The 27,705-nt window shown below is 36.5% G+C and overlaps 5 protein-coding genes across 9 annotated transcripts in view; 2 read left to right on the top strand and 3 right to left on the bottom strand.

The window, feature by feature from the left end:
• The window catches only part of LOC128266324 (uncharacterized), a 34,420-nt gene extending 18,778 nt beyond the window's left edge, over positions 1–15,642 (bottom strand). Inside the window, exons 1-2 of one of the 3 annotated variants that reach the window (XM_053002774.1) lie at positions 15,529–15,642; positions 13,280–13,926 (exon numbers count right to left, since the gene is read on the bottom strand). In XM_053002774.1, coding sequence (XP_052858734.1) covers positions 13,280–13,630 — 351 coding nt within the window. In that variant the 5' untranslated portion in view covers positions 13,631–13,926; positions 15,529–15,642. Of the gene's footprint in view, positions 1–13,279; positions 13,927–15,420 lie in introns of all 3 variants that reach the window. The other 2 variants (XM_053002775.1, XM_053002776.1) reach the window with 2 other exon arrangements.
• On the top strand, positions 6,695–7,286 carry LOC128266325 (chromobox protein homolog 5). Its single transcript, XM_053002777.1, has one exon. It carries the CDS (start codon positions 6,781–6,783, stop codon positions 7,276–7,278), a length of 498 nt encoding a protein of 165 aa, XP_052858737.1. The 5' UTR covers positions 6,695–6,780; the 3' UTR covers positions 7,279–7,286.
• A 1,076-nt stretch (positions 15,643–16,718) lies between the features above and the next one.
• On the bottom strand, positions 16,719–20,881 carry LOC128251732 (transmembrane protease serine 9-like). Its single transcript, XM_052978860.1, has 6 exons — positions 20,720–20,881; positions 19,982–20,344; positions 19,274–19,573; positions 18,366–18,524; positions 17,507–17,869; positions 16,719–17,039 (listed from the first exon to the last, which is right to left on the bottom strand). Exons 1-6 carry the CDS (start codon positions 20,864–20,866, stop codon positions 16,734–16,736), a joined length of 1,638 nt encoding a protein of 545 aa, XP_052834820.1. The 5' UTR covers positions 20,867–20,881; the 3' UTR covers positions 16,719–16,733.
• Positions 20,882–21,030: 149 nt separating this feature from the next.
• On the bottom strand, positions 21,031–24,320 carry LOC128251892 (serine/threonine-protein kinase ULK3). 2 transcript variants are annotated; one of them, XM_052979138.1, is made up of 7 exons: positions 24,116–24,320; positions 23,899–24,047; positions 23,048–23,272; positions 22,243–22,988; positions 21,646–21,830; positions 21,503–21,589; positions 21,031–21,140 (listed from the first exon to the last, which is right to left on the bottom strand). In XM_052979138.1, exons 1-7 carry the CDS (start codon positions 24,200–24,202, stop codon positions 21,042–21,044), a joined length of 1,578 nt encoding a protein of 525 aa, XP_052835098.1. In that variant the 5' UTR covers positions 24,203–24,320; the 3' UTR covers positions 21,031–21,041. The 2 variants fall into 2 exon arrangements, with proteins under 2 accessions (XP_052835098.1, XP_052835097.1); XM_052979137.1 differs by having other exon boundaries at positions 21,031–21,589; positions 24,116–24,319.
• Positions 24,321–24,880: 560 nt separating this feature from the next.
• Positions 24,881–27,471, top strand: LOC128251895 (uncharacterized). 2 transcript variants are annotated; one of them, XM_052979144.1, is made up of 7 exons: positions 24,881–24,965; positions 25,216–25,353; positions 25,412–25,550; positions 25,611–25,740; positions 26,340–26,434; positions 26,672–26,908; positions 26,970–27,471. In XM_052979144.1, the coding sequence occupies exons 2-7, from the start codon at positions 25,280–25,282 to the stop codon at positions 27,069–27,071; spliced, it is 777 nt and encodes a 258-aa protein (XP_052835104.1). In that variant the 5' UTR covers positions 24,881–24,965; positions 25,216–25,279; the 3' UTR covers positions 27,072–27,471. The 2 variants fall into 2 exon arrangements, with proteins under 2 accessions (XP_052835104.1, XP_052835103.1); XM_052979143.1 differs by having other exon boundaries at positions 25,213–25,353.
• Positions 27,472–27,705: the final 234 nt, after the last annotated feature.

The raw sequence follows: 27,705 nt of genomic DNA, 5'->3' as shown, positions 1-27,705 counted from the left end.
GTGATATGAATTTGGCTTTCAAATATAATAAGACCTTGAAATATTTATATACATAAAAGGGTAAATTTAAAATATGAAACTAACTTTGATTTGAATAAAAATAACTTTAAAATATATATTCTTGCTTTATATATACTTTAATGGAATATTTTTTTAGAAGTTATTAGTGTGAACCTGTTTTTTAATCTTGCATAGTTGCCATTTTGATTTTTATTTAGTCTGAATATGTGTGCCAAAATAGGGAGGTGCTCTCAAGCGGCAATAAGCCGGTTTGCCTTTTGAAAATTTTCGACATTTGCAAATGCCATGAGAGTTGTTACGCATTTCGCGCTCTTGTCATGCACTGCCGCCTACATTTAGTTGGTTTGAGGGTGTTAAAGAAGGGGTTAAAAGGTGTTTCTTTCACTGGCACTAAGCTGAGTTTAGTTGGTGGGGAGAAATTATATTAAATGTTAAAGTGTAGCAGTATTAGGTATTAAACTTTAATGAAAATGATTAGAATAATGGAACAATGGAAAAATTAATAGTTGTAATATTACTGACTGATTTAAGTAAAATATGTAATCCCCTTGCTTAAATTCGAATATGTTAAAAACAAATTTATTGAAATTTATATTTATTACTTTTGTTTTTGACTGGTACATTTATGTATAAGTAGAAACATATATGTTAAACTGGTAACCCTAGATATAAAAAATAAAATAAATAAAATGTTTGCTACAAAATTACAAGCTTATTTGCATATGAAATTAAATAACTGCGAGCACAAAAACGAGCTGACCCAACTCATATTTGTATCCCAGGTGGTCTGACACAAGTGAATAACATTATGCCAATAAAAATGCAACCCCAATAAGACCCCTTCCAAGATGGACAGTAATCGTAGTTTACAGTTTCCGGGATGACTTTTTGAATAACTTAAACTGCTTTAGTGTGATTAATATTAATGGCAACTATGCCTCCAGTGGCCATAAAAAGGGAACTTGCACTTCAGTTTCATTACGTCTAATGAACCGCATAGCCATAGCCCCAGATGGAAGACAATGCCCCAAATTGCAATGCGACAGAGAGATGATGGGCTTGGTCACATAAAAACTGCAACAGAGTTTCCAATTTGCGGAGATCCCTTTTATGCTTTTTATTACGGGCAATTCCCATTCTCGAGACGGAGGGCCACCACCATCTGGCCCCCAAGATACTATATGTATGACTGGCCATGTCGATGGCTTCGTTTATGGGCCACATGGCCCAAATAGGCGGACGTTGATCAAGATGGAATTTATATCGATGTTGCGAAATTTTGCAACTTGTCACTGCTCTGAAGTCAAACCAAATTACATTATACACTTGGGTAAAATACATGAAAATTGTTAAGAGACCAGAGAACAGAGAGCAGTTGGCTTAGCCCAAGGAAAGGGACAGAGTCCGTGGTGACTTTGGGGGCTTTGGTTTTTGATACAAGTTTTCAAAAGGAATTTCATATTTTCCTGTTTTGCCCTTTCGAAGGTTGGATAAGTTACTTTGGAAGTTGGCAAACTGCCAAACGCATATTTTTGAGAGGTGAGCAGTTTAAGTTTGTTAAACGATCAAGCTCAAGTTTAACACTTTTTAAAGCGAGTTAGGAGTTGAAGAATATCCGAAGAATTGCTGTCAATATCACATACAAAATAAATAAACTTGTTAACTTTATTAGCTTATATTAAAGATTTAAAACGAAAACATATTTTAAGCTTCCTTAAATATCATAAAAATTAACACATTCTTAATTTATAAGCCAAGAAAATAAAAACACTGAATTTAGGGTGATGTATATGAACATCAATATTCAAATCTTTGAGTTATTGTTGGAGAATATCCAAACAATAGCTGTCAACAAGACATACAAAATACACGAAATAAATATTACACAGACGGTACCACAACATTTTTGAAATTTAAAATGCAAAAAAAAATAGTTTACTATTTTGAATTTTAAGACATTAAAATATTAAGACATTAAAATAGAATTTAATTGGATCATCCAAAATAATGTTTAAACTGAATTTTAGCTTACTTTGAAATATATAAATTTAAAAATAATAATTTATATAATATTACCTAATTGTGAACATTTTTGTAGCTAGTTTTTAAAAGAAAGTTCCAAACTTCGGCTGGCCAAAACTCGATTTCCTCATAGTCTTATTTATGGTTGTTATCTGTTGATGCTGTGTGCTTATTGATGACTTTGCCGAAACAAAGTTTGGCAAATATTTTGATTTTCACTTCAGCAGATGGAATGAAGCAGCAACACCACTTTATATTCTCATATTGTTTAGTTTTGCCAAAAAGTTGGCAAGTTTGCTTTCGACGCCGCCACAACATGATTTATGGTGTTAAAAATGTTCAATCTGACTTTTCAGTTGATTAATATAGATGAGCGGTTTGAAGGGCCGAAAGCGAAATGCAGTTGAACAACCAATGAGGGCAATGTCAATTAATAACCCAAGAGCACGATATCGATGGCCAATATGCCATCGTTTCCGGCAAAGAGTAAAAATGGATCGCGTCGGAAGCCGGTAATTTGCCAAGGGCAAGTTTTGAGGCTAGACTGCGATACCACGCTTTAAGTGACTGCAATGCAATCTAATAAAAAATTTTCCACCAGCGAAACTTTCCCACTGGTTCTGGTTTTTTTCCTTTTTTGGCTTGTGTGCCAGGATGTCGTTGTCATAAGGAAACTAAGGATTTCCGTTTTGGCTTTACTCCGTAAGCTGAACATCAGCTTTATAAAAATTTCAGTGGATATTGCGACACACACAAAAACTGGAAGGCACAAGAAATGAGTGGAGAAAAATTATGTAAAAAGTTTTTTGCTGCACGTTTAGCCACGCCCCCGGGTTATTACTTGGTCACAGCTGCTTGCCCAAAAGGGAGGTGTTTTTTTTTTTGAGGGCAATGGAGACCAAACACGTTTCAGTCGCACTGCTGAGCAACCATTTTTCATTAAGTTTTCGCGCCATATTGCCTTTCATAAGTTATATACAAGAAATAAATTTTATTAGTGTCTTGGCAATTGTCTGTCTCAAAAGAAATGATATAAATTTCAAGTCATAAATTATACCGAGTGTCTGTGTGCTCGATGAACTGGGAAAGTGCCTTTGACGTGAGCCATTCGCATTAGTTAATCCAGTCTTCGTGGGTTTTTCTGCCTGCGAAAACCCTTATCAACAGCAGCTTCGCCTCGTCAGTGGCACAACATTCTTTATTTGACAGGCGGAAGAGCAGGCGAGCAGTCCGAAATTTCTGATTTGCATACGTGGCGTATGCGTAACATGCCTGTACAACAAAATGTACACATTAGGGTGGGTCGATTTGTTTGGACGCAACAAAGTGGGCGGAACTTAATCTGTGGACAATTCTAAGCAATAATGTCCTAGAAACTATACGTGTAAAATCACTTTTGACCATCCACATTTGCAAAATGAAAATAATCTTGTTTTGGGATAATAACCATTGTAGCCATTTTAAATAATTATTCCTAATCCTTTTTCAAAATTATTTAATTTTGTTGTTTTGAGATTAAAGCATTTGTGTCGCTTTTTTTTTTAATTTAATTTTGTTTTTGAGCCCTCAAATCGAACTACCCTAGTACACATACAAAAGTTTGTATCCCCCTATTTTTTCAGTCGGCGTCTGGAGAGCTAATAAAACTTATTGTCAGCCACAGTCTGACCCACTTTCGGTGTTTTTCTTTTACTGTTTGTACATATTTGCCGAATCCCATTGTTCGTCGGAATAATTTGAATTTTAGAGTAATGAAGTCACAAAATGTCAGTGCGCGTTATCAAAATCATTTATATGCGAATGCGAAACAGGTTTGTGGCCATGGAGGTCGCCCCAGTGTGCTCCCATGTGCCAGCTGCCAGTTGCCATATTTTTGTGGCACCGGATTTTAAATCGTTACAATGCCTCAAACTGGATGCAAAGAACCAGAGAGAGAGATAGTTTGGCAGGCCAACTGGGAGTGCCAGAATATACAATTGCTGCTGGCTGAAATAAATGAGTTATTGTTTCGTAGTGTTGAAAAACTTTCATATGCAGCATGTGTGAGCTGGTGAGTTAATGGAACTCAGCTGGCGTAAGACCTTAAATACTTAACACTTTAATTGGCACAATCTGTGTGAGATATAGCAAAAATGTAATTTATTTGTTTAGTTTGCGATTACCAAATTGTTTTTTGCTTGCCAATAATTCATCTGAGAGAATAAATTTTGTAACAAAAATCGTATTGCTTACTTTTAAGGCAGCCAAACATATCTTGGCAAGAAATGTGTATGATTTACTGACAATTTATATAATTCATCTAAAAATTTGAAGTAAAACTTGTAGACCAGAGTATCTTGTGGGCAATAATAAAAATAGTGTTATATTTGGCGTTTAAAAGTTGAAATCAAAGAAGTCTTCTTAAAATAAAAGACTCAACAACTTTTACTTCCAGTTTCCGGTTTTTTGGAATCGTCAGTAACATCATAAAAATTCATTGCCTATTTATGAGCGCAAATGCGAATTTGCCTTCCACCACAACTTTCCTGCCATTATGACCGTAATACTGTCAAAAACAAACACATAATAATTATAATAATGATCAAATGAAACTGGAAATTAGCCCACAGTGAGTTAAGTCAAGTGGAGAAGGCAAACAAAGGCTCTCTGCTGGCACTCTTCTGGCAAAAGGCAAAAAGTGACACCAAAATTGACTCGAAGACTGCGGCTAATGAGCGTGCGATAGCGATGAAAGGAGTGGCCCGAAATCCCAGCAGAACTGGCTAAAAAGAAAAGATATCGTTGGACTAGTTAAATACGAAAACCGACTAAGCGTCTTAGATTTTACCCCGAGAAAATCCGAAAGGAAAACAAAGACGACTAAGGCAGATGGCTAGAAGAAAAACTCAATTGCCGCACAAACTGAGCCGCCATTGTTTTCTTAAATGAGTGTCTCTGCACAAGTGTGTGTGTGTGTGGCTTTGGGTGACCAAAAAAAAACTTAAGTGTAATGTCAGTTAGAATACATCTGTTAAATTAATACATTTTATTTCAAGTTTAAAGTGTTGTGTAGTGGTCTTAATTTTGTTTATTAAAATGACTCATAAGACATGTAATATCAATTAGAAAAAATGTAGGTTGATAAAATTTTCATAAACAGAAAAAAATTTCAAGTATAAACTTAATTTTCACTGGTCTACAAGCAAGCATAATTTTTACTATCAAATGCTGCCAAATTTATATTAAAAAGGGTAGTTTTTCGCTTTCGTTTTCTATTTGTACACATCAAAGTATTAAGCCAATTATCAAGGCCAAATTCTTATGGAATTTCAGCAAAACGAATAACATTGCTGGTCATTTTTTTTTACTCTGTACAAATTTGAAGCACCCTTGTATGCTTCTGTGTTTGCTCAAAGTCTTTGAGCACAGTGTATACATTAGGTGTGTGTGAAAAGGGACCCCCTGTTCATTGCTGTCTATCTGCCGACAAAGTTCGCTTATCAATTACATTGAATTTACCCAGGCACAACTGGCTTTCAGAGCCCCTTCTTCCGGACCAATCAATGGCTGCCGGAAATGATGGCATAGCCAGTCACTTCGACTTTTGCACCCACTTTCCCTTCCGATTTTCGCTTTTTTCACAACTCGCCGCACGGAAATTGCCAGCCCCCATTTATGGCTTTAGTACACAACCTTCTTGACCCCTCCCCCCTTTTTTCGACTCTTCGACTGCGTTGCACTTGGCGAAGGCAAACATTTTATTATTATGTATTTTCAGCGACTTTTAAACTCCATCCACCTCTACAAGTCGCCTGATTTATTCCGCTCACGTTGCCATCGCTGCACAGTTTGATTGCCACATTCGCATGTAAATCTTGGTTCCTTAAAAATATCTTCCCACCAAGCGACTCAATCCAACAAATCTGGCCCACGTCAACACGCATAATCGAGCTTTTAATTTCGGCCAATAAAACTTTGCCGATTTAGAACCAGCTACGTGGCACCTTGAGCCTAAAAAATAAAGCAATAAAATGGATATCTGGCTTTGACAGAAAAAGTGACATTATGTTTCTGAGTCAGGGAGCTCTTGGAAATAAATCGAAATCTAAATTTTTACACTTTTATTTATCAAAAAATCAATTTTAAACTTTCTCCTATTTATTAAACTCTTAAAGGTTTTATTAAAATTTATGCATATATGATAGATTTTCATTAAATGAATGCCAAGTAATTCATGGCCCAGAAAGTTTTCCTCTAAAAAAAACAGATTTTATTCATTAAACATTGTGATACCCTCAGAAACCCAAGCCACAACAAAGTTTTTTTCTACGAGTATCTCAAACTTTCGCCAAGTTTACGCATAATTTTTTACGATATTTTTCCGCAGATTTTCCTTTACCGTTGTTATTGTTGTTTGAAAGGACTTCCAGAGATTTCTAATAGATTTCCGGCAAACAATTTCATTCACATTCTTATATTGGATTTGGTTTTATTAAAACCGTTTGCCTAAGCTGTGGGCATTAATATTAGGCAACTTTTTCTTCATCAGAATATTAAATGAATTTGATGGAATTTGTTATCATATTTTATGTTAATTTTCGGGCAAAGAAATAAACATAGATATTGAAGTGCCCTGTGACTAAAAACAAAACTTGCTTGTTGTTACAACTTCAGATAAAAAGTTTTAAAAATCATTTTTGTTTGACATTCTTGCCAAAAATCAGTCCAGATAAGAATGAACACTTTTAAAAAGGAAAAATGAACCAAAACGTGGATGCTTCAGATTTTTTATATGACGAGTTTACAGTAGAGAAGATTTTGGATCGAAGGCATTACAAAGGTCAAGTTCAATACTTGGTTAAATGGCTGAACTATACTGATGAAGAAAATACCTGGGAAATGGCCACAGATCTGGAATGCCTTACATTGATAAACTCTTTTGAATCGGTACGAAATCTAAAGAGAGGGCAAAATCTAAATACTCTATACGAAAAAAAGGCAAAACGTCTTAAAATTGATCCAAGCTTGGTGATGGATAATCCTTTCAATCATGATTTAAAAGCCCAAGAAATTCGGCAGGCCTTAAAAATCAGTGGTGAAATATCGTTTTCAATTAAGTTCTTTGATCTCGAACAACCTGTAATCATTCCATGTGACATTGCATATGTGGAGATTCCGCAGATGGTTTTAAAGTTTTATGAAAAGCAATGGAAATTTGAAGATTCTCAGAATGAATACTTAAAGAATTATATTTAAGTTTATGAAAAAAACTAATTGTTGTGCTTTGTTTCCTTTAAATATTGCATATGTGGACATTCCGCTGATGGTTCAAATGTCTTATAAAAAGCTATGGAAGTTTTGAAAATTCGCAGAATGAATATTTAAGTTCAAATACATGGTATGAATAGATTTCACAGATGGTTCTAAAGTTTTATTTTTACTTATTTTTAAAATTTGAAGATTATTAGAAAATTATATTTTAAAACTTTGTGTTGCGATATAATCATTTAAAAATAAATAAAAAATTTGCCGCTATTGCAGAGCATTACAAACAATAATGAAGGCAAAATGCCAACTTTTAAGTGATTTTGGGTCGTGTTTGTCCGGGAGGCAGCGTAAACACTTCTAATTGCAACAACAGTGGCAGCAAACAAAGAAGGCCAGCAATGTACGACAACCAAAATGAAGCGAAAATATTTGCATTCCGTTTTTCCGGGCATTCCCTTGTCTAAGTTGATGGGGCGTGGCCGGTGGGACAAACGGACGGACTGTGCCCTATTTATTCTTGTTTGCTTTTCGGCACTTGGGCTTTTGCGGCATTTACGACGACCAGTGTGGAAAACATCACGTATCTACAACATCTGCAAAAAGGTCTCGTTTATGCCTTCTGCACTTTCACCGAGAATTGATAGTGCAATATCCGGCAAAAGAAGCTCGGCTCCAATCAATAAGACAGTACTTTCCTGTTCAATTGCGTTAAATTTATAGCTGCACTCGAACTAAATTTCTGGGAATGTAAATTGAGAAAGATAATTTTCTTTAATACTTAAAAAACCCAATTTCTTTTTGTAATTTCTTTTTTAAAATAATGAATTAGGAGAGGTAGGTAGTTTAGTGACGAGCCAATCTTATAGAAACGGGGTTTTTGATCAACTTCATTCAACACGTTTCCGAAAAAACAAAAGAAGAACATATTCAAAATGTTCAATTTAAAGGATACGGGTAATTTATCAAATGAACATTCTAGTTTGTGTATCTTTTGATTTTTCAAACATCACAATATTATTTCTTTCGCTTTGAATCTAGACCAGCAGGGAATTAATTAATTCTGTGTCTTGTTTTATTTTCGTGTGAAGTAAATGTAGCGTTTCTTTTTTATTTTCGCGGGAATAATAAAAATAAATAGTTAAGCGCCTAGGCGTTGGCTCTACTATATCTTTTAAATGCCACCTCATATTCATTCCCTTTTGTTTTGCATGAGGTCAAGGGTTAAATACACACACGTGCATACATGCAGGCCGCATTTGTTTACGTATCAGAGCCGACCCTCAAAACAATGGACTGCCATTGTTGTAAGTCCATTTTCCCTTCCCGCGGGGTCAACACAAGATGTAGATTACTATATGTGTGCGAAATGGGGGGTTTGCTACCCTGGAACTCATTATCGAAATTATGAATTATGCATTCAGTGCTGCCTTTCCGACCCCGAAACTAATTTGAATATAAATTTAACTCATAAATATATACAAGATGATTCCCGGCAGACGGCGCCAAAGTAAGTAATTCTTTTTTTTTTGGGCCCCCAAAAGCAACTAGCATAAAACAAATAATCATCAGCAAGGGCGAACAACCAACTACATGGCCAAACACGACGACATCAGGTCAAGCAGTCAAGACAACCAGCCGCAAAAACAGCAACTGAAGGAAACACTTCAACTTTTATGGCCAAAAGCGAACGGCAGGCTTATGCCCTTGGTTAATATTTAAACAAAAGTTCTTTGCCCACTTTTCGTGTTGCAACACATTTTCCCTTTCTTGTCCACTTTTCGGGGAGGCTATCATGATCATCACTGTCTTGGCATTTGGGATTACTTTACTTTGGCGGCTTGGCATAAATTATGCAGCTAATTAAGTGTCTGTGAAGCTGTTAATAACAAAATGAAGGGCAATTATCAGGCGGCAAAAAAAAAGATAAAAGCTAAGCATAAATACTCGAGACTTACTGGCAAGTATTGAGTTTGCCTTTGAGTTTTTCCTAAGCATTTTCGATACATCTCACAGGCACAAAATACAGGCACAAAAGACAGGAAAGAAATATATATGTACAAACCTTTAAGCTTCCCATTTTAAGGCAGTTCCTAAAAAAAAGAGTGGGCCAAAGTAATAAAATATTTAATATCCATCTAAAAACTGAAACATTTTTCCACTACCTTTTTTATAATATTTATAGCAGAACAAATAAAAACCACCAACTTGGAAATGCATAAAAGAACATTGCGTTAAACTATTTTAAATATTAATTTACACAATATTTGTAGTTCATTTAACATTGAAGGTTTCTAACCACTTTATTTGTCTTTTTTATAGCAATAAATCTATAAAAAAAATCAATAATTAATAATCTGAATGTCCATTTATATGAATAAAAACAAGAAGGAAAGCAAACTTCGGCAAGCCGAAGTTCATATACCCTTGCAGCTATTGCATTAATTAAATACTTTTGAAAACATTTAAATTATGATTTACTTGAGTATGTGCTAAAAAAAAACATTGAAACTATGATTATTTGCAGCTCAATTATTAGATAGTTATTTTATATATTTTTATTATTTCTATGGGAGCTATATGCTATAGACGTCCGATTTTGATAAAATTTATACCATAATTCTGAAATAATTAAACATTGCTATATGTCGAAGAACTAAACAAAAAATTAAAAAACAGAAAAGTTATAATTTTTTTCATTTATTTTTCCGATTGTTCCTATGGGAGCTATATGCTATAGTCGTCCGATTTTGATGAAATTGAAACCGTAATTCTGAAATATTAAACCATTACTATATCTCGAAGAACTAAACAAAAAATTAAAAAACAGCAAAGTTATAATTTTTTTTCATTTATTTTTTCCGATTGTTCCTATGGGAGCTATATGCTATAGTCGTCCGATTTTGATGAAATTTAAACCGTAAATCGGAAATATTTTACCATTACTATATGTCGAAGAACTAAACAAAAAATTAAAAAACAGCAAAGTTATAATTTTTTTTCATTTATTTTTCCGATTGTTCCTATGGGAGCTATATGCTATAGTCGTCCGATCCGGCTCGTTCCGACTTATATACTACCTGCAATAGAAAGACAACTTTTGGGAAAGTTTCATGCAGATAGCTTTAAAACTGAGAGACTAGTTTGCATATAAACGGACGGACAGACGGACAGACGGACAGACGGACAGACGGACAGACGGACATGGCTAGATCGACTCTCCTAGTGATGCTGATCAAGAATATATACTTTATAGGGTCGGAAACGTCTCCTTCACTGCGTTGCAAACTTCTGACTGAAATTATAATACCCTCTGCAAGGGTATAAATATCCAAATAAGAAACGAGAATTAAATAAACGTAAATTAAAATGTCCAACAATGACACACATTTGGGGACAATGAAAAAGCCGCTCTTTTGCCATAAATTTGATATCATTTGCTGTTGCGCCAAGCTGCCAATTGCAATTAAACGCAATTTGGCCACAGCGTGAAAAAGACACTTTTTTTTGCATCACACGGACGAGCGTGCTAAAAAGCAGAGGAAATCAAGTTTAACAGCACGGCAAAAGGGAAAGCGGCAGGAAAAAATGCAGAAAAATTATATTCAACTCGGTGTCCCCACAAACCGAATATAAAAGTTGCGAAATGTGTGAAAAATAGTGTTTTTTGTTCGGTGATTTCGTTAAATTCCAAACCACACGGAATGTAGAGTTCAAAGAAGGTAAAAAAAAAACAAGTAGGAACGCTTTAGTCAAGTGACCCGACTTTTAGATACCCGATACTCAGCTACTAGTTAAAAAAAATACATGCTTTAAGACAAAAATCTGGTTTTAGGTGGTGTCATCTGCCCCATTGAAGGGTCAACACTTTCACTTAAAAAAATGCCGTTGTTCAAATTTACTAGAAATTCATAATTTCTCAACAACTTGTAAAATATTGGTTCGATTTGGAAAATGTTGGTGGGTTGATAGATGTTGTGATTAAGTCGATTGCCCAAACTCAATCTTAGCACCAATTTTAAGTGCTTATGTAGATATTGGCCCAATAACAAGTTGTTACATTTATCTCAACGAATACCATACAACCTTTAACTCTACGAGTAGTGGGCTCGCAAACTAAATTATGCCCAAGAGGAGGCGATGTGGGCGTGGCCCGTTGAAATGAGCGGGACGTGTTAGCATCCAATGCCGCAGAAAATAACAATTTATGGGGGGCCCACCCAGAAATCCTAGAAAAAGCGGGTGAATCATGCCGAAGATGTGTCTGCAATCGGCAGCCAGTTTGCAGCTGTGCATGGCAAGTAGGTGTTAAATATTTAATGATTGCCACAGCGCAAGCAAGCGGGTTTCGCAGGATTCGGGATCCTCCTGTTCCTGCCGTTGCAATTCGTTAAGTGCTTCGAACTCACTCACACACTTACTGGAACACATTCAGTGCATACAATATGCCGCAATTTATGCGCACAATTGGGCTGCCACGCCCCCAATCAAGACGCAAGCTAGAGGCACACGTGCCGCTCTGCCTAGATCGTCGACATTGAGCAAACCGCTCGACGACCGCAAAACTAATTGAAATTGCCAAGCGCAGTCAGATGGCATTAGTTTACCTTGCTTCGGATGAATGTACCAAAGGCGGGGTGGCTGATAATGATGATGATGATGATAAGGGGGGTTACTTGCCCACAAAGGGGGCAGAAATTGTACACACTGGCGACCAAAAACAACGGCTGGGTTGTGTCGTGCAATTGGTACACGGCGCGTATACGTAACGGATTGGCATGAACAGTGAGGCCAGCCAGTCCCTAGGCTTCAAAGCAATTTACTACCGTATATCAATGATAGCGGACTAATTGGTGTAGATAACAGGCTCTTAAATGGTTAATGAGTTTATTACCTACACAACTGATTTAACATTTCAATTGCACAACTATAATCATTTATAAAACCATTTAATCACCATTAACACACATTTATTATTATTGATAATTAATCACAATTTCTAGCAACAGAGAAAATGTTATGCTTTGAATTGTTATTGAATTGAATACCCCCATTAATCATAAACACAATTTTATTTAAGTCAGTTTTTTATGTTTTAAATGTTTTTTAATTTTATAATTAAGCTTCTGTGAAATAAAACCAAATCGATTTGCTCACACAGCTTATCCCCTCTAAAAGCCATTCTAAACTGAAGCAAATGATAAACTTTGTTTTTATAAGCAATTTATCTTTTTTTGGACGAGCACTGAAAACAAAAATGTGACAACAGCAGATCTGCAAACGACTTTACTTCGAAAATAACATTTATATATTAATGTAACAGAGATAAGGCAAACAGACACACACACAATCAATATGAGTAGGGGCCAAAAACAATAAAATGGAAACATCAACTAGAGAAGTCGTCAATGGAGGAAGGAAACGGAAGGAATGTGACGGGCCCATCGCTGTTTGCCTTTTGGTTTGCGTTTTTCTTTTTTTTTGGTTCCCCGGACAATGACAACAATGAGTAGCAATGAACCAAAATGAATGAGTCTATAAATAAATGAATGCAACGTTTCAATTTCGGTTCAATTGGCCCCGGTAAAGACAAAAATAAATACGGACCAAATGTCCCACCAATATAAGTCAACAAGAGAGAAACTGGAATCAGCGACATTGTCAAAATTATCAAGATTATAATGTCGCATAAGATTTTTAGTCATACCCAAGCTCAAATCTTTTGATTTCAGTTTTCTAAGGATCGCATTAGAATAGCTTTTCGCAGGTTATATTCACAGAGTTAGGGCAAGACTCTCTTGATTTACACCAAAGTGGTTCGAAAGTATTTTAAAAATTCATTAGTTCATAACTAAAGTCAACGTTTGGGTTTGATCTCTTCAATGAGTGAATATAAATTATATGCAAAATGCTGTCCTTATAGGAGTCTTGAAGGTAATAACTAGTTTGGATTCGCTAATGATCTAGGATCACGGTAGACGGATGGACTCACCACGCAGAACTTCTCGCTCTTCTTGGTGCACTCCTTCAGGTAGAGATGGGCGATGTCCTTGGTGTAGTTGGAGCACGGCGTGATGGAGCCCACGCCCTCGTTGTATTGGCCGCACATGTGGCACTTGAGTCCGTCGGCGAATCCCAGACTGCCGCTGCACAGGACGATGGCCACCAGGATGGCCAGGGCCCTTACATGGCGGCTGGTGGTCGTGGAGATCGATCCAGGTGAGGATGACAACGATGAGGATGCTGGAAGCATTGACAAGGAGTGGGAGGCCTTGTCCTCGTCCACGGCGTTGACAGCTGCTTTTGTTGACATTGCTTCTTGGTTGCCGCTCGACATTTTCATATGAGTTCTGACCTTTGCCACAGAGTTCACACTCTCTACTAGCACACACTCACTGGCTCACTGACAAACTGACAAACTGACACGCTGACGAACTGACACACTGATGTACTGGCACTCACTAAAATAACAATTTCGCTTTGTTCCCCCCGGTGGAATCGTTTCGCTTTTTGGAAGCCTTTGTTTCTGCTGCGGTAATTCGATTAATATAAGTTTTTGTTTTAAATTCTTTGGTTTATTATGCTTTTATATTTTTTTAATATTTTTGTGCCCAAGATCGAAGACGATGTTTGCATGTGCTTCAAAAGTATGCATAATATTATATTTGTTAAATTTAATGGAACTAAAGTCAATATTTTTAAAATAGATAATTATATAAAATATCTTCAGATATTATTTCAACAGAAACTGACTATAGTTCTTGTGGATGTTCTTTTGTTGAATTGTGGCTATTTTTTTAATATTTTAAAATGTTTCTGATAAAGACTATTTAAACAACACTTGAACACTTGCTTTGATAACCAGGTCATTGAAGTTATTTTTATATGCTTTGAATATTATAGGACTTTAAAAAAACCAATTTTGAAATATGTACAACATTTTTTTTTTTGCATCGGAAATCCATTTATTTTCTTGTCGAAATTCAAAGACACATTTGGACTATTTGAAAAAAATGTTTTTATTTAAGAACCTGCTCTCTTTTTTTGTTTGAAATGGTTTTTAAACGTTTTGAATATTATAAAAAATGATTTTTAATGAAGTTTAGATATGCATGTCTATCTATATTACAATTTTTGTTTACTTTTAAACACAAAATTTAAGAGCATTCGAGATCTGAATAAAACAACTAAACCCTTGCTAACTATTGCAAAAGCACATAGAAGTTTTACTAGAACAGAAAACCTTAAGAACATTTGTTTGTTAAATCCATAAAATTTTCAGAAAAGAAGAAGCGAATTTTGCCCAATGTCATTTTATCTATTTGCAGTTGCACGTTGCTAAATAAATCACAAAAGCCGTCGATGGTTTTGGGAACTGGTGTTGCATGCATCTTTTGTTTGGAATGCTACATTGCCAGCAGCTGCCACGCCCCATTTTAAGCCATAAGCATGTAGGCCACGACCGCACAGAGCCACACGTTTTTCTCGAAACTCGAAAAATTGTTTTCAAATTGCTTTTGTTGTTAGTTAAATGCGCGAATGCGAGTGTGTGTGTGCGTGTGGAGGGAAAAAAGGTAAAGGGGTGTTTTGAAAGTACTTTTCTATTCGTTCAGCGTTGAGTGTTTTCATGAAATTTTCCGAAAATACTTTGAGAAGCGGCAGGAGCCAGCCAAAATCGTATTACGGGCTCTCATTGCTCTACGGGCTATCTTTTGTGCCTACTTTTAGGCTTTGATTTGATTTGCTGTAACATATATGTGGGCCAAGTATGGGTACAAAGTCGGGCGTGGATCAATTTTAGGCTTGCATTTTTATTTCGCTTGAAATTCAGAAATCCCCAGTAATACCCATTCGCCATGTGGTCTCGCAGCAGCCAATTAACCAGTCATTTTCGTGTTCTTCCATTTTTATGTGTTTCTGTATTTTTAATTAAACGAATGAATGCAACGAGTTTTGGTCCATCATAATGGGCGACCTTCCGCATTCTGCGCTGGCAAATGCAATATATTTTTTCACATTTTTTTGCCGACTCAATGGAAAGCGTAATAGCACAAAAAACAGCAACATCGTCGACGTGATCTTTGCTTTGGAATATCAAAAAAATATGCTTATATTCCCTTAAGGAGATTTCACCAATTTATTTAAAGAAAAGTTGTTGATTCTTAAATTGTTTCGCTCTTTTTTATATTTTTCCTTATTCACACACTCCTAAATTCAAACACAAAACCAACGGACACTAACTTTTGAATTTATTCAATCAGAGTCCGTCCAACCGTGCGTTCCGTCTGAGTTGAAAATGTTGACTGCAGTGCCAGAAAATAAAGCCGCGGCCATAGAACCATCCGCAAGAAGAAGCATTAGCAGCAGCAGCCGACGGGGCGAATGAGCGATTCGGCTCGGGTGACTTCGTATTGGTCCAGTGCGCCAGTCCCACTCAAACTGTTTACTTCTTTATTTTGGCTGCTAATGAAGGTCTGCAGCACACATATTTGTAGATGAGGGAGTTGCAGGCATTGAAAAACTATAATTGGTCATAAGAAGCAGGTGTTTCTTTGGGCATCTAAAATAAATTGTCAAAGAAGGCTTTTGGGACACCTTAATTTTTCTTTTAAAATATGTTCTGAAATAAAATTGTACGTTTTTTATATCTAATCACAAACCAAATTTAATATTTAGTTTAGGCCCCTAGCCTTTTCTTTAAGTTTGTTACTTGATCCTGAAAGCTTTTTAATTGACCATATAGTACGTTTCATCCGTAGTACACTAGCAATATAAATCGAAACAAAAAAAAAATTTAACGTTATATGCGAAAAACAGCATTTCCTTTCACAAAGAATAGTTGTCAGGGTAGATTTTTGGCAAATCAAAAACATTTTATTTAAAGTTTCTTACTATTCATTACTATTTATTATCTTTTTTTATGAATGTAATTATTTATAAGTTATCATTTCACTTTTCAATTTATTTTAGTTTTACATTATTCCTTTTACATATGTGATACTTGGTTATTAATTTTGCGATCATTACTGATCTAAATTTTAATAAAACTTTTAGAAGATCTCTGAGGTATGAGGTTTTTGCTCAAGAAAAGATTTGAATATTAACAGTTTGACAAAGTACAAAAGCAAGCAGCGTTCAAACAACAGTTTGATGAATATCAGAAAAAAGCCGCATAGTTGACTGCTTTAAACTGCTTGGAAAATGCCCCTAGACACTCTGCTTTCCACTGCTTTATTCGTCGCCAAACGCACTTAATTTCAAAAGCAATATGCAAAATTTATAGCTGCGAATATAACTGCCAAGATTTACTGCCCTTCAAAGCCATTTTTATAATGATTCTGATAATTTGCTTATCAACCCCCACAAGGAACCGAATATTGCCCAACAATCTGATTATTTACTAAGCGGTTTAATTTTCAATTTATTGATCATTGCGTACTTTGTGACTAAGTAGCAAATATGATTTGACTCTGTTTGATCCAGTCAACGTACTGGCTCACCTTACAGTAGACACCCGGATAAGGGGCCACGGTGCAGGGTTTAACGCTCCACGACACAATTCCCACCTGCTGACCATTGTAGATGAGGGGACCACCCGAATCTCCGCTGCACTGACCCTTGCCGCCCTCGTCCACGCCCCCACAGATGTGATATTGGGGATCAGTTTGTCCTCCATGGAGCGTAGTGCACTCCTCGTCCGAGTAGATCTTCAAGGACACCTCCTGCAGGGTGTCCTGTACACTACCATAGGTCTAAACGAAAAATATATAAAGTAAATAATTTTTTAATTATCAGTGTTTACAAGACTGTGTTGTAAAAATAAATATCTGGGCAATAACAAAAAATTTCCATTGGTCTAAACGAAATTAATTAAAAATACCCTAATATTAAATTGGAATAGAAATATAAATATCTGGCTATTGAAACCAAATTTGTTATTGTCATGTTTGCGTTGAATATTAAACAAAAGTTTAACACACATGAAACAGAGCTCTTAAATTGGACGTTTTAGTTTGTTTAGAGTGTTTTTGCAATCAAAATATTTAAATTATTGTGAAAAATAAATAATTCAAAATAGGTCCAATAAAGCTTTCAAATAATGTAAATATTTTCTTTTTTTTGGCGGAAAACCAAATAAAAAAATATTATTAGTTGAGAATGAAATATTTGAATTTACTAATTTTTAATCAGTGGTGTATAAAATCACATTGAAACGTACCTCATTTAGGCCCCATCCGAGGAGCACGCCCTCAACTCCGACACTCGATTGGGGAACGGCAAAGGCCAGAGGTGGCAATTCCACTGGACCCACCGAAACGCCATCAAACTCGAAGGGTTCCTCCACCATCAGCAGCGAAATATCATTGGCATTTTGCCGCGAGGGATCGAAGTCTGTGTGCTGGATAACTCTCTTTATGCCCACCACATTCGGACCGGTGGCATTAATATTGGTCACTCCATACTGAATCGATAGCGACTCTGCAGGTCGTCCATTGGTGCAATGTGCGGCAGTCATCACAAACTGCTGGGAAACAATTGTGCCCCCGCAGGAATGGGATCCATCATAGCTACGCAGAGATACCTGGGTTTCGTATAGTAACATTCAAATAGCGTTTTAAAATCAAGTAAGCCTTGGTGAAAAATAACTACATAGTTTTGAAAATGATTTATAGGAGTGCTTGCATTTATTAGTAATTGAAGCACAGTGACCAAAAATTAAATTTTTAAAGCATATACTGTTAAACATGTATTCTTACACACTTTATAACTAAACGAAATGAATATCTTAATAATAATTCAAATACGTTTTACACTGTTTTATTTACAACATAAAGGGATGTACTGTGAATGTACTAAATCTAATTTTTTAATTTAAAAACCGTTTTACAACGTTTAGTTTATCATTATACAGGCTTTATAACTAAATCAGTAGTATGCAAAACACTTTTAAATATCAAAATTTGTATTTGAAAATTTTGCACAAAAATGCACAAAAATATATATAATTTTTTTTTATTTTAATTCAGATTTAATTAAATAGATCTAATTGTGCACCGCTAAGGAGGTTCTGTTCTCACCACATAGGGATACTTTTCCACACTGGAGTCCGTGCCGTTGACGACTCTCAAAATTGGCGCGGCCAGAGCGATTGTAGTAATGGCCAAGAGAGCGACTACAGCCAGACTGAGATGTTGATGCGACAACATCTTTGGGGCAATATGCTCCCCCTGGGTTGGCTACCGCTTTTATATTCTTCCAGACTTCGCCAATTCTGCGCGATTATTAATATTTACGATTCCAGATAGAACGTTATTGAATCTATCGTCATTGATATAAAATGGCACACGGATGGCTCATTAAAAATAAAAAAAAAAAATCAGTACATGGCGCAAAAGTGTTTGGTTTTGACTTGGGAAATCGTATTTGTCGGCTAAAAATACTTTAAATGGTTATCGGGCCTTAAGTTGTGAGTGGCTAAAAGAAACCATTTTCATTTTTGGACGATTGCAATTATCATAATTAGAAATACCCATCTTCGAATTCAATAAGTTTACAAAATCTGTGTAAATTAAAATTTTTTAAATTACAAAATAAATGTAATTTATAGAACTGGTTTTTTTTTAATATTTTGTGAAATTAATAATGCTTATGCTATATTGTAAAATTAAATAGACATACATTTAATTGGTTTTTTAATTGCAATTACCAAATTTATCATAACCATTTTCATTGTTAAAACTCTCCGGAAATATACATTTCCGCTTAGTTTTAACGATAACATTTTACACGGATTTAAAAAAATAGCCACTTATATTGTCTTTGTAATAAAGACCACTCGATTTATCATTTTGCTAATCAAAAAATCCGGCAAATCCCAGCCTGCACTTTACCCCGATTTATGGTTTAAAACTGCACAAATTTAATCAGCTTGATTTATTGCAGACATATATTCCATTCCATGTTGACAAAGATAATGGACTGTCTATGCCAATATGATTTGGTTCTTCTTGATCCAGTCAATGTACTGGCTGACCTTGGTGTAGACACCCGGATAAGGGGGCGCAGTGCAGGGCTTGATGCTCCAGGACACGATGCCCACCTGCTGACCATTGTAGATGAGGGGACCACCGGAGTCTCCGCTGCACTGACCCTTGCCGCCCTCGTCCACGCCCCCACAGATATGGTATCTGCGATCGGTGCGACCTTCATGTCGGCTTTCGCACTCCGCATCGGAGTAGACCTTCAAACCCACTTCCTGCAGAGTAGTCTGTATAGAGCCGCCAGTCTGAAAGAAATTTTAGAGGTAAATATAGTTTCTTTTAACAAATGTCTATTATGGACTAAAATAGCTTTAAAAACAGGATTACCGTATATTTGTATGGCCTTCTACATGTCCTTAAATTATTTTTTAGGTCATGTTTTACTAAATTTATATGCTAAACCCATCTATAAGGCAATTTTAAGTTCACTATTCTTTAAATTAAAAAATCCGGTTATCTTATAAAAGGAAGGAATAATGAACTCAAAATGGACTTAAAAATGAGCATACTATATATATTTTAGGCCTTAAGTCATTTTTTAGGTCATGTTATCCTTAATTTAAATGATAGGCTCATTTCTGAGGCCGTGTTTAATCCGTAATTCCTTAAAGAATTAAATTAGGAAAATTTTGATTGTTGAAATCCAAACCTACCGCGTTGAGTCCCCAGCCAATGAGCACTCCGTTGCCGCCGGCGTCTGTTTGAGGCGTGGCATAGGAAAGATCGGGCAAATTAACAGCGGCAACTGCAACTCCATCCAACTCGAAAGGCTCCTCCACCAACAGCAGAGAAATATCATTGGCGTAGTTATTGTACGGGTTGTAGTCCTCGTGCTGGATGATTTTCTTCACGCGCACAACATTCGGACCGGTGGCATTAATCTTGGTCACTCCAAATTGGACAGACAGATCTGTAGCTTTGCGTCCGGCGGTACAATGGGCAGCGGTCATCGCAAATTGCTTGGAAATGATAGAGCCACCGCAGGAATGGGAGCCCTTGGAACCACGCAGCGAAACCTGAAGGATAATAGGGTACAAATTGAAAATTCTTTCAAAATCAAAGACATATTTTAAATAAAAATTAAATTTGGTAAACATTATATATAAGATTTCAATTAAATTTATAAAACAGTTCTTTAGTCTTTTATAAAAAAAAAACCATGGTACTTTATAGTACGTAATTTGAAAGAATGGTAGTAACTAAAAAATCCAAAATTAATTTGTATTTAACCGTTTTGCGTAGTTAACGCTGCAGAGTAATTCAAAAACTAAATTGTTCACCTTTTGGGTCAACTTTTAAGAACAAAAATATAGTTTTTTGTGAAAAATGTAACTATTTAATATTTAATTATATCGCTTTTATTTTAATTTATTGGTGATGTATTTTCTTACCACAAAAGGATATTTATCCACGCTGGAGTCCGTGCCGTTGACCACACGTCCCAAAGGAGGAGCAGCCTGGGAAAATCCCGCAATGGCCAAGAGGGCAATACCCACCAGGCACAGATCTCTATTCGCCGACATTTTTTGGCTAAACATGCGAGCTCATCGTCAAACGGCGGCTTTTATAAGCTACCTGGCATTGCCGATACAGATTGATTACGATTATTTACGGCAATTGATAGTATTAGATTATAAATCCTTGATTACAAGAGAGCGCCACTATCGCGTTATCTCCACACCAACATCAAACGACACTGGACTCCGGTTATCTTTAAACAATTTTAATCAAATTAAGCACAATGAACAGAATGAAATACAAAAGCGGGGGACTTGACCGGCCCGGGAATGTGATGGTTCTCATTGAGGTGCGCTTAAAATAGAAAATAAAAAGGTTTAAAACTTAACAACAAACAATCTGGGGTCAGTATACAAATCGGAAGGCCATCGGTGTTAGGACTTATATAACAAATACTAAACATACATAGAATAGCGGTTTTTGGGAAGCGGTTTTACAAATAGCTGTCGTAGAAAGCGAATCTAAATCTAAGTGTAGACATATGTGTATATCTGTATATTGTATATAAGATCATAGAAGGCTACGTGACTAAGCGATGTTTCGGTGGACATCGGGCTACAAAAATACTCTAACAAGTGCGCACCAGGCGCCGGAAATTGCTTCTCGAATTCAGATCTAAATTTATTGGTTGACTACTGTATGCTGCAGCTGCGTACCGTGGAGAGCTTCTGCTCCTCCTCATCCATATGCTTCGCGCTCAAAATACTCTTGATGCTTTCCGCCTCCTTTATCCAGAACTCCAGCTAAAAAAGGGCATGGTTAATATAAAGGAATAAAAGAACTCTATTTCAGCTATCACCTGTTGCAGCAGCAGATTTCGACGTTCGCCCTTTGGTTCATTGTTCACAAATGGCACTAAAATGCCCAGCGCTGAGGTATACGACTCCAGAGCCGCGTCCAGCTTACGCTCGTAAAGATATAGCTCGCCTTTCCGTCCGATTTCCAGGCCAGTCTTTAGGGACGGACTTGAATGCGACAGAGCAACTATTGTGTTTTTGAAAAGAAAGTAAAAAAAATCATATATTTCGAATTTAATCCGTCCATATCTAAAATCAATTAAGCTATAGAATTCTTTCGATTTATATTCCTTTTGTTTCAATGGCAACTATTTCATTTGTTTGTCCGATTTTTATCAAATTAAAACCGGAATTCTGAATATTCGTTGTACGAGCATCCCCCAGTTGCAGCAAAAAATAGTCGTTTTTAACGAAGTAAATGCAATTTCGAGAATAACGCGTTTAAAGTTTAAACACTAAACAATCGTCCAAGCAACGAATTTTGTTAGGATAGACTTCATATTTTAAGGATGAAATATTAGATGGCTATACTTAAAAAATATGAAAAATTTCAAGTTTACAAGTGGTGGACGAGAAGTAGAAATTTGTGTAAATCTTACAAAGCTGTTTATAGCGGGCATCTGGTTCTAGCATCTCTGCAACCCGCGAGCTGCTGGGCTGCGAATCGGCAGCCTGGGCAGCAGGAGAAGGCTCTGTGGTTTGGTTAGCTGTTGCAGTTGACGTTGAAGACGCCTGAAGACGTTGTCGCTCGGCCAGCATTCTGTACTCGTCCTCGATTATGCAATTCTTGATCTCCTCGGCGCGTTTCGTATAGGACAAGGCACGATTGCGCAGTGCCAGCCTCTTGGTTGCGTCCGCCTCCTCCGTGATCAGCGGCACAAAATATTGCAGTGCACTGCAGTACAGATAGTAAGCCTCCTTGTAGTTGCGTTTCTCATCGTATGAGCAGGCCTGTGTGACCAAATCAATGGCCTTTTGCAGAGTATGCTCCGTGGGAAATGTCTTGAGATCGAGGAATGGGTGCGCAAAAAAGTCCGCAAACGAAATGCGCGCCATGGGCTCATGGGCCAAAAGGCGGCGCAAGAGATCGTGGCACTCGTTCGAAATGCGAGCATTTGGTGGCAGTGTAATGGCCTCGGCCCTCTTGATCTTCAGCAACAGCTCCTCAATGGTTCGCGAACTGTATGGCGCCTTGCCGAACAGACATTCGTACAGGATCACTCCAATGCTCCAGAGATCCGCCTTGGCATCGTACTGATGCTTGCGCACAATTTCCGGGGCCATGTAGAGGGGAGAACCCTTCAGCTGCTGGTTGATCTCGCCCAGCTTCAAGTGCTGAGCGAATCTATAAAATGTTTAAATAATTAATTGTATTCCTTAATTAAGATAATGTGTGATAGCTACCCAAAGTCCGCCACCTTCAGGGACACATTGTTTGCTCCTCGGGTGAGCAGCAGGTTCTGCGGTTTAAGGTCGAAGTGGGACACATCGTTGGCTCGCATATACTGGACAGCTGCCGCCAACTGTCGCAGAAAGTACCGGCAGGTGCTCTCCGGCAAAGCCTTCTTGGTGCGTATAAAAGCGGACAGATTGCCGGCATTGCAGTACTCCAACACGATGTATATGTTTCTGTAAAAATCAATTAAATGATAGTAAGAATTTGGTGTAAATAGGAAATATTTGCACAAAATTTCAAGGGGTTGAAAAATTGGAGAAAAAGATTGTAGTAATAATTAATCTATATATTAATGTAACGTTAAATATGAGTTATTATTCCTGAAAACAGGTACAAAGGTAAGAATCAATTAAATACATGTTATACTGTGGTGTAAAAAGGGTTAAACTAATTAGAAAACAATTGCTTAGGCTAAATGTGGCATATTAATCAAGGAGATATATTTAAATATAACCACTATGTCCATCCTACAGATCCTTAAAAAATTTGATTACAGACTGGGGAAACAATTTTTACATAAGTATATTTAATCTCTAAGTGATTATTTGTTTGTTAAGGCAAGGTTTAATGGGACCTATCAAGTTAGAACCACCATTTCCATCCTACATATCCCATAAAGATGATTGATCGATAAGTATTTTCTTTGAATCCTAACTAAACATCTTTTTCCAAATGATTATTTGCATGCCAAGGTAATGTTGAATGACAACTTTCAAGTTAGTGTCACCACCACATTTGTATATCCTATATCCTGCTATAAGGATGATTCATCGTCGGAAATATGTGGAAACTTAATTACTTGTCGTCCCAGAAGAAATCCTGCAGGGTCACAATGTACTTGTGTTTCAGATCCCTTAGGAGGCGTATTTCCGTGATAAGGTTTTCCCGCGAGGTTTGCGACAGCGTCGACATTTCCACGTACTTAATCGCATGATAAGACCGCTGTTTCTGCGTAGATAAAAGGGAAATATTAGTAATATATTGGTTATATGTATGTATGTATGTAATCCACTCACTTTGTGCCGCGCCTTATAGACGGTCGCATAGCTGCCCGCTCCCAGTTTTTCGAGTATTTCGAAATCGGTGATCCTCGGCAGTGACATGTCATTTAGTTCTGATATTTTATTTATTCTAAGTGTTTATGTTTTTCATTTGTTGTTTTGGACCTTCGCTGTGGAGGTGGGGAAACTTCGATACCAACATCGATGTCAACGATGTTTTCAAAACATCGACTTAGTCGATGTTTGGGTGTGCTGGCATCTATCGATATATCTAAAGCAAATTATCGAATTCAAACGGAAAGATCACGTGCCAAATTAAATTTTTTTTTTAACTAATAGTTGACTTTTAAACTCAAGTTACTTATGATTAAATTAAATTATATGATAAAATATTGTTAGATAGTAGTCGTTAGTAGTAGTAGTGTTAGTAGCAATTTTGCGTAGGGTTTTAAAAATTGTAATATTATTAATTATACAAATTTGACTAAATTTATAATAATTTATAATTATAAACAATTCTGGGAGTAAATATAATAAAATATTAGTTTTGATTTGAAACGAAAAAATTCAAAAATGAAAATAGAAAATAACACTATACTACTTATATGGACTGAGAAACATGTTGGCTTTTTTTGATCGGTAGACTTATATATATCTTTAAAAGTAAACACAAAATATTTAAATATTTAAAAATTGAGCGCTCTTCAAACAGCTGATTGGTAAGTGCTGCCCATCAATATTTCTATCGATAGCACTTGTTGCTCTATCGGTTTCGTTTATTTGCAGCCCTGCAATTTACTAAGCCCTGATTCGTGTGTTTTGTTTTTGATGCGTTGCGAAGTGATTAATTTTTCGTTTTTTCGAGGTAAATAAATGCAAAGGCACTTAAACTATTCTCCCGCGGAATCTTCAACGATATTAGAATAACCTAACAAAAAGAGATTCTTAATTAGCACCTGTGAAATAAGCTTAAAACGTTCATTAAAGTTTTCGAAAATTTCAAGCCTTGCTTGACACACCCAAAATACACAAATTAAGCGAACACGCCCAGGCCAATAAACGAACAATTTTGAAGATTCCCCATACTAACATTGTTCTTTCAAATGTTTTAGTAGTTGCTTAAAAGGATTCTCAAAGGATCCCACAATTTGACACACGTGACGTGATTTAGAAGGCTTCATGATGAATTACGGCAGGAAAACGCCCTCCACATATCGCTCCAATCCGTCGGTTTATTCCCATGCCACGGGAAGGTAATATATTATGAACAATACCTATCTTCTGCTAATTGTTTGTTATATTTTTGTCCAGATCCTCGACAAATTTGCACTCGAAAATGTCCCGATCCACGCGATCCGTAAGGATTCCCTGGTACCAGAGACCGCTGCTCAAAAACAACCAATATATCGACATACAAAAGGGTGCCATGCTCATCGGATTGTTTGCCATTGTAGGATCCTTAAACCTATGTTAAGAAAGTCCTTATTTACCAAGTTTAATCGTTTCCCAGTTCCTATCGCTGTTTACTATTGCCACCAGCATCTTTGACATCTACTGCTATGCGATGGCCGCACCAGGATCCACACATTATGGCTACTATATCATATCCTACGAGTTCGTCTATGTGGGCAACAAGCATGGTAAGGACTTTAAATGGGGCAAAAGTTTGGATTCCTGGTTAGAAAGCTACAACTTTCTATTGCCACTTTAGATGCCTGATTAAATAACTATCAAAATAGTTTTTTTTTTTTAAATAACTCCCGCCGTTATAATAAGTAAGTCTTTTTGATTGGAGTTTTAGAATTCTTTTTTTTCACTTGTTTCGATTCCTGATAAGACACCTTACAAATTTAGTATTATTAGCATTAGTTAAGATTTCTGATTAGATAGCCTTACAATTTTAATTGGAACTTTGGTATTAGGGACTTAAATGCATCCCTGATTAGATAACATTCAAAACTATATTGGCACTATTTAAATAACAGCCGCGTTAGACTACAATAAGTTTATACAAATAACCACTGTTATAGCTAAAATAAGATATTACACGTAAGACTATGTTCTCTAATCAAAGTTATTTAATTAAGAAAAATATAATTAATTTAAAATAAAGCATTTTACTGCTTGTAATTCAAAAGTATTTTATCAATTGGTATTATTGTGTATGTAATTTTCTAATTGGCAAGCCTTACTCCATTTTATACAATAATGTATTTTAACTCACATAATTTTCTTACAGTTCGCAACATGCTGATTGTCTTTGCATTGTTCTCGTTAGTAATGGCGCTGATAAACTTTGTGACCAGCGTTCTTCTCTGCGTGGCCTTGCGCAAGGTAAGTTAGGATCCCTGGATCCTACAGCTATAGCATGCAATTCATTTACATTTCTCATTGCCCGAAAGCATAAAAAACTGGGAGTACAGAAACGCTTACTGAGCAAAAGGGTAACACAAACTCATCCTGCACAGTCAAAAATCAAGAAATTAGCACAGAAACCGATCGATATATTGGCCATAGTCTTTACTTAAAAGTATAAATCCATTCTAATCCTGGTTTTATTTAATCCTACAGGAATATGAAAGAAAGGTTATGCCTTGGCTGTGGACCTTTGCCGTTTTCACTGTTTGGCGGGCTTTGGCGCTGATTTTCTTTGCCATCGTCAACGATCTGTACTTTGCCTATAACGTGATTATGGTGCTGCTGTGGAGCGTTTTCTGTCTCTTATCCATTTATGGATGGGCCGTGGTGTACTCTCTGTTCCTGGAACTGGTGGATCTGACCAAACTAGAGGATCTAGCCCATTTACGCGTAGGTTTTGCAAGACATTACACTCAAAGTATGATAATAATGACTATTTTTACCTTTCCAGATGGGCACAATGGCCTCGCTGCACGCCTCCACCGCCAATTCGCTGGCTGGATCACGGCCAACCACGCCTCATAGCACCGTATCCACCATGCCAGTGGGCTAAACGAAGTATTTTCCGTCCATCTAAGGAGCTCACAACGAAATTGCACAATCTAGACCGTCCGAAAAAGTAGCACAAGATAACCCCGACGCTTCGTACTCAAAACATTTCTTAAACTATATGTTGTACATTCCATCCAACAGTTCAGTGCCTTAGTGATGCGCCTCTCAATCACCACAAATTTTATACAAAATCGGCGTAATTAGATTTAAGAAGTATTCCGTCCATATCGTATATGTTTTTCTCTGTATACTGTTGAAGAATCTCTGCCTTTATGTATGTCAAAATATTGTGTTTTTTATATGCATATATACATAGATGTACAACCCGAATTGTAGCTATGTATCTAAAATAATAAGCAACCAGCAATATATAAAATACAAAACCGAAAATATGAGTCTAACGACACCTCTCCTGGGACCATTTTCCGGGCGTTAACCAAAACGCCCACAGTTCGACAGCAGTTCATCTCGTTCTGCGTCAAACATTTTCTATGATTACAGAAGTCACAGAAATCCCTTGGACTTTCCATATGTATATAGAAACGTGTTACACATTTTTTGGTGTTTAGATTAAAATTTTCAAATATCATTATCATTTATTTTGTGGTATCATGCAAAATTAATTTAAATAAATT

This window comes from Drosophila gunungcola, chromosome 3R, assembly GCF_025200985.1.
Source record: "Drosophila gunungcola strain Sukarami chromosome 3R, Dgunungcola_SK_2, whole genome shotgun sequence".
NCBI classification, from domain to species: Eukaryota; Metazoa; Arthropoda; class Insecta; order Diptera; family Drosophilidae; genus Drosophila; species Drosophila gunungcola.
This window is presented reverse-complemented; position numbering and strand designations above follow the sequence as displayed.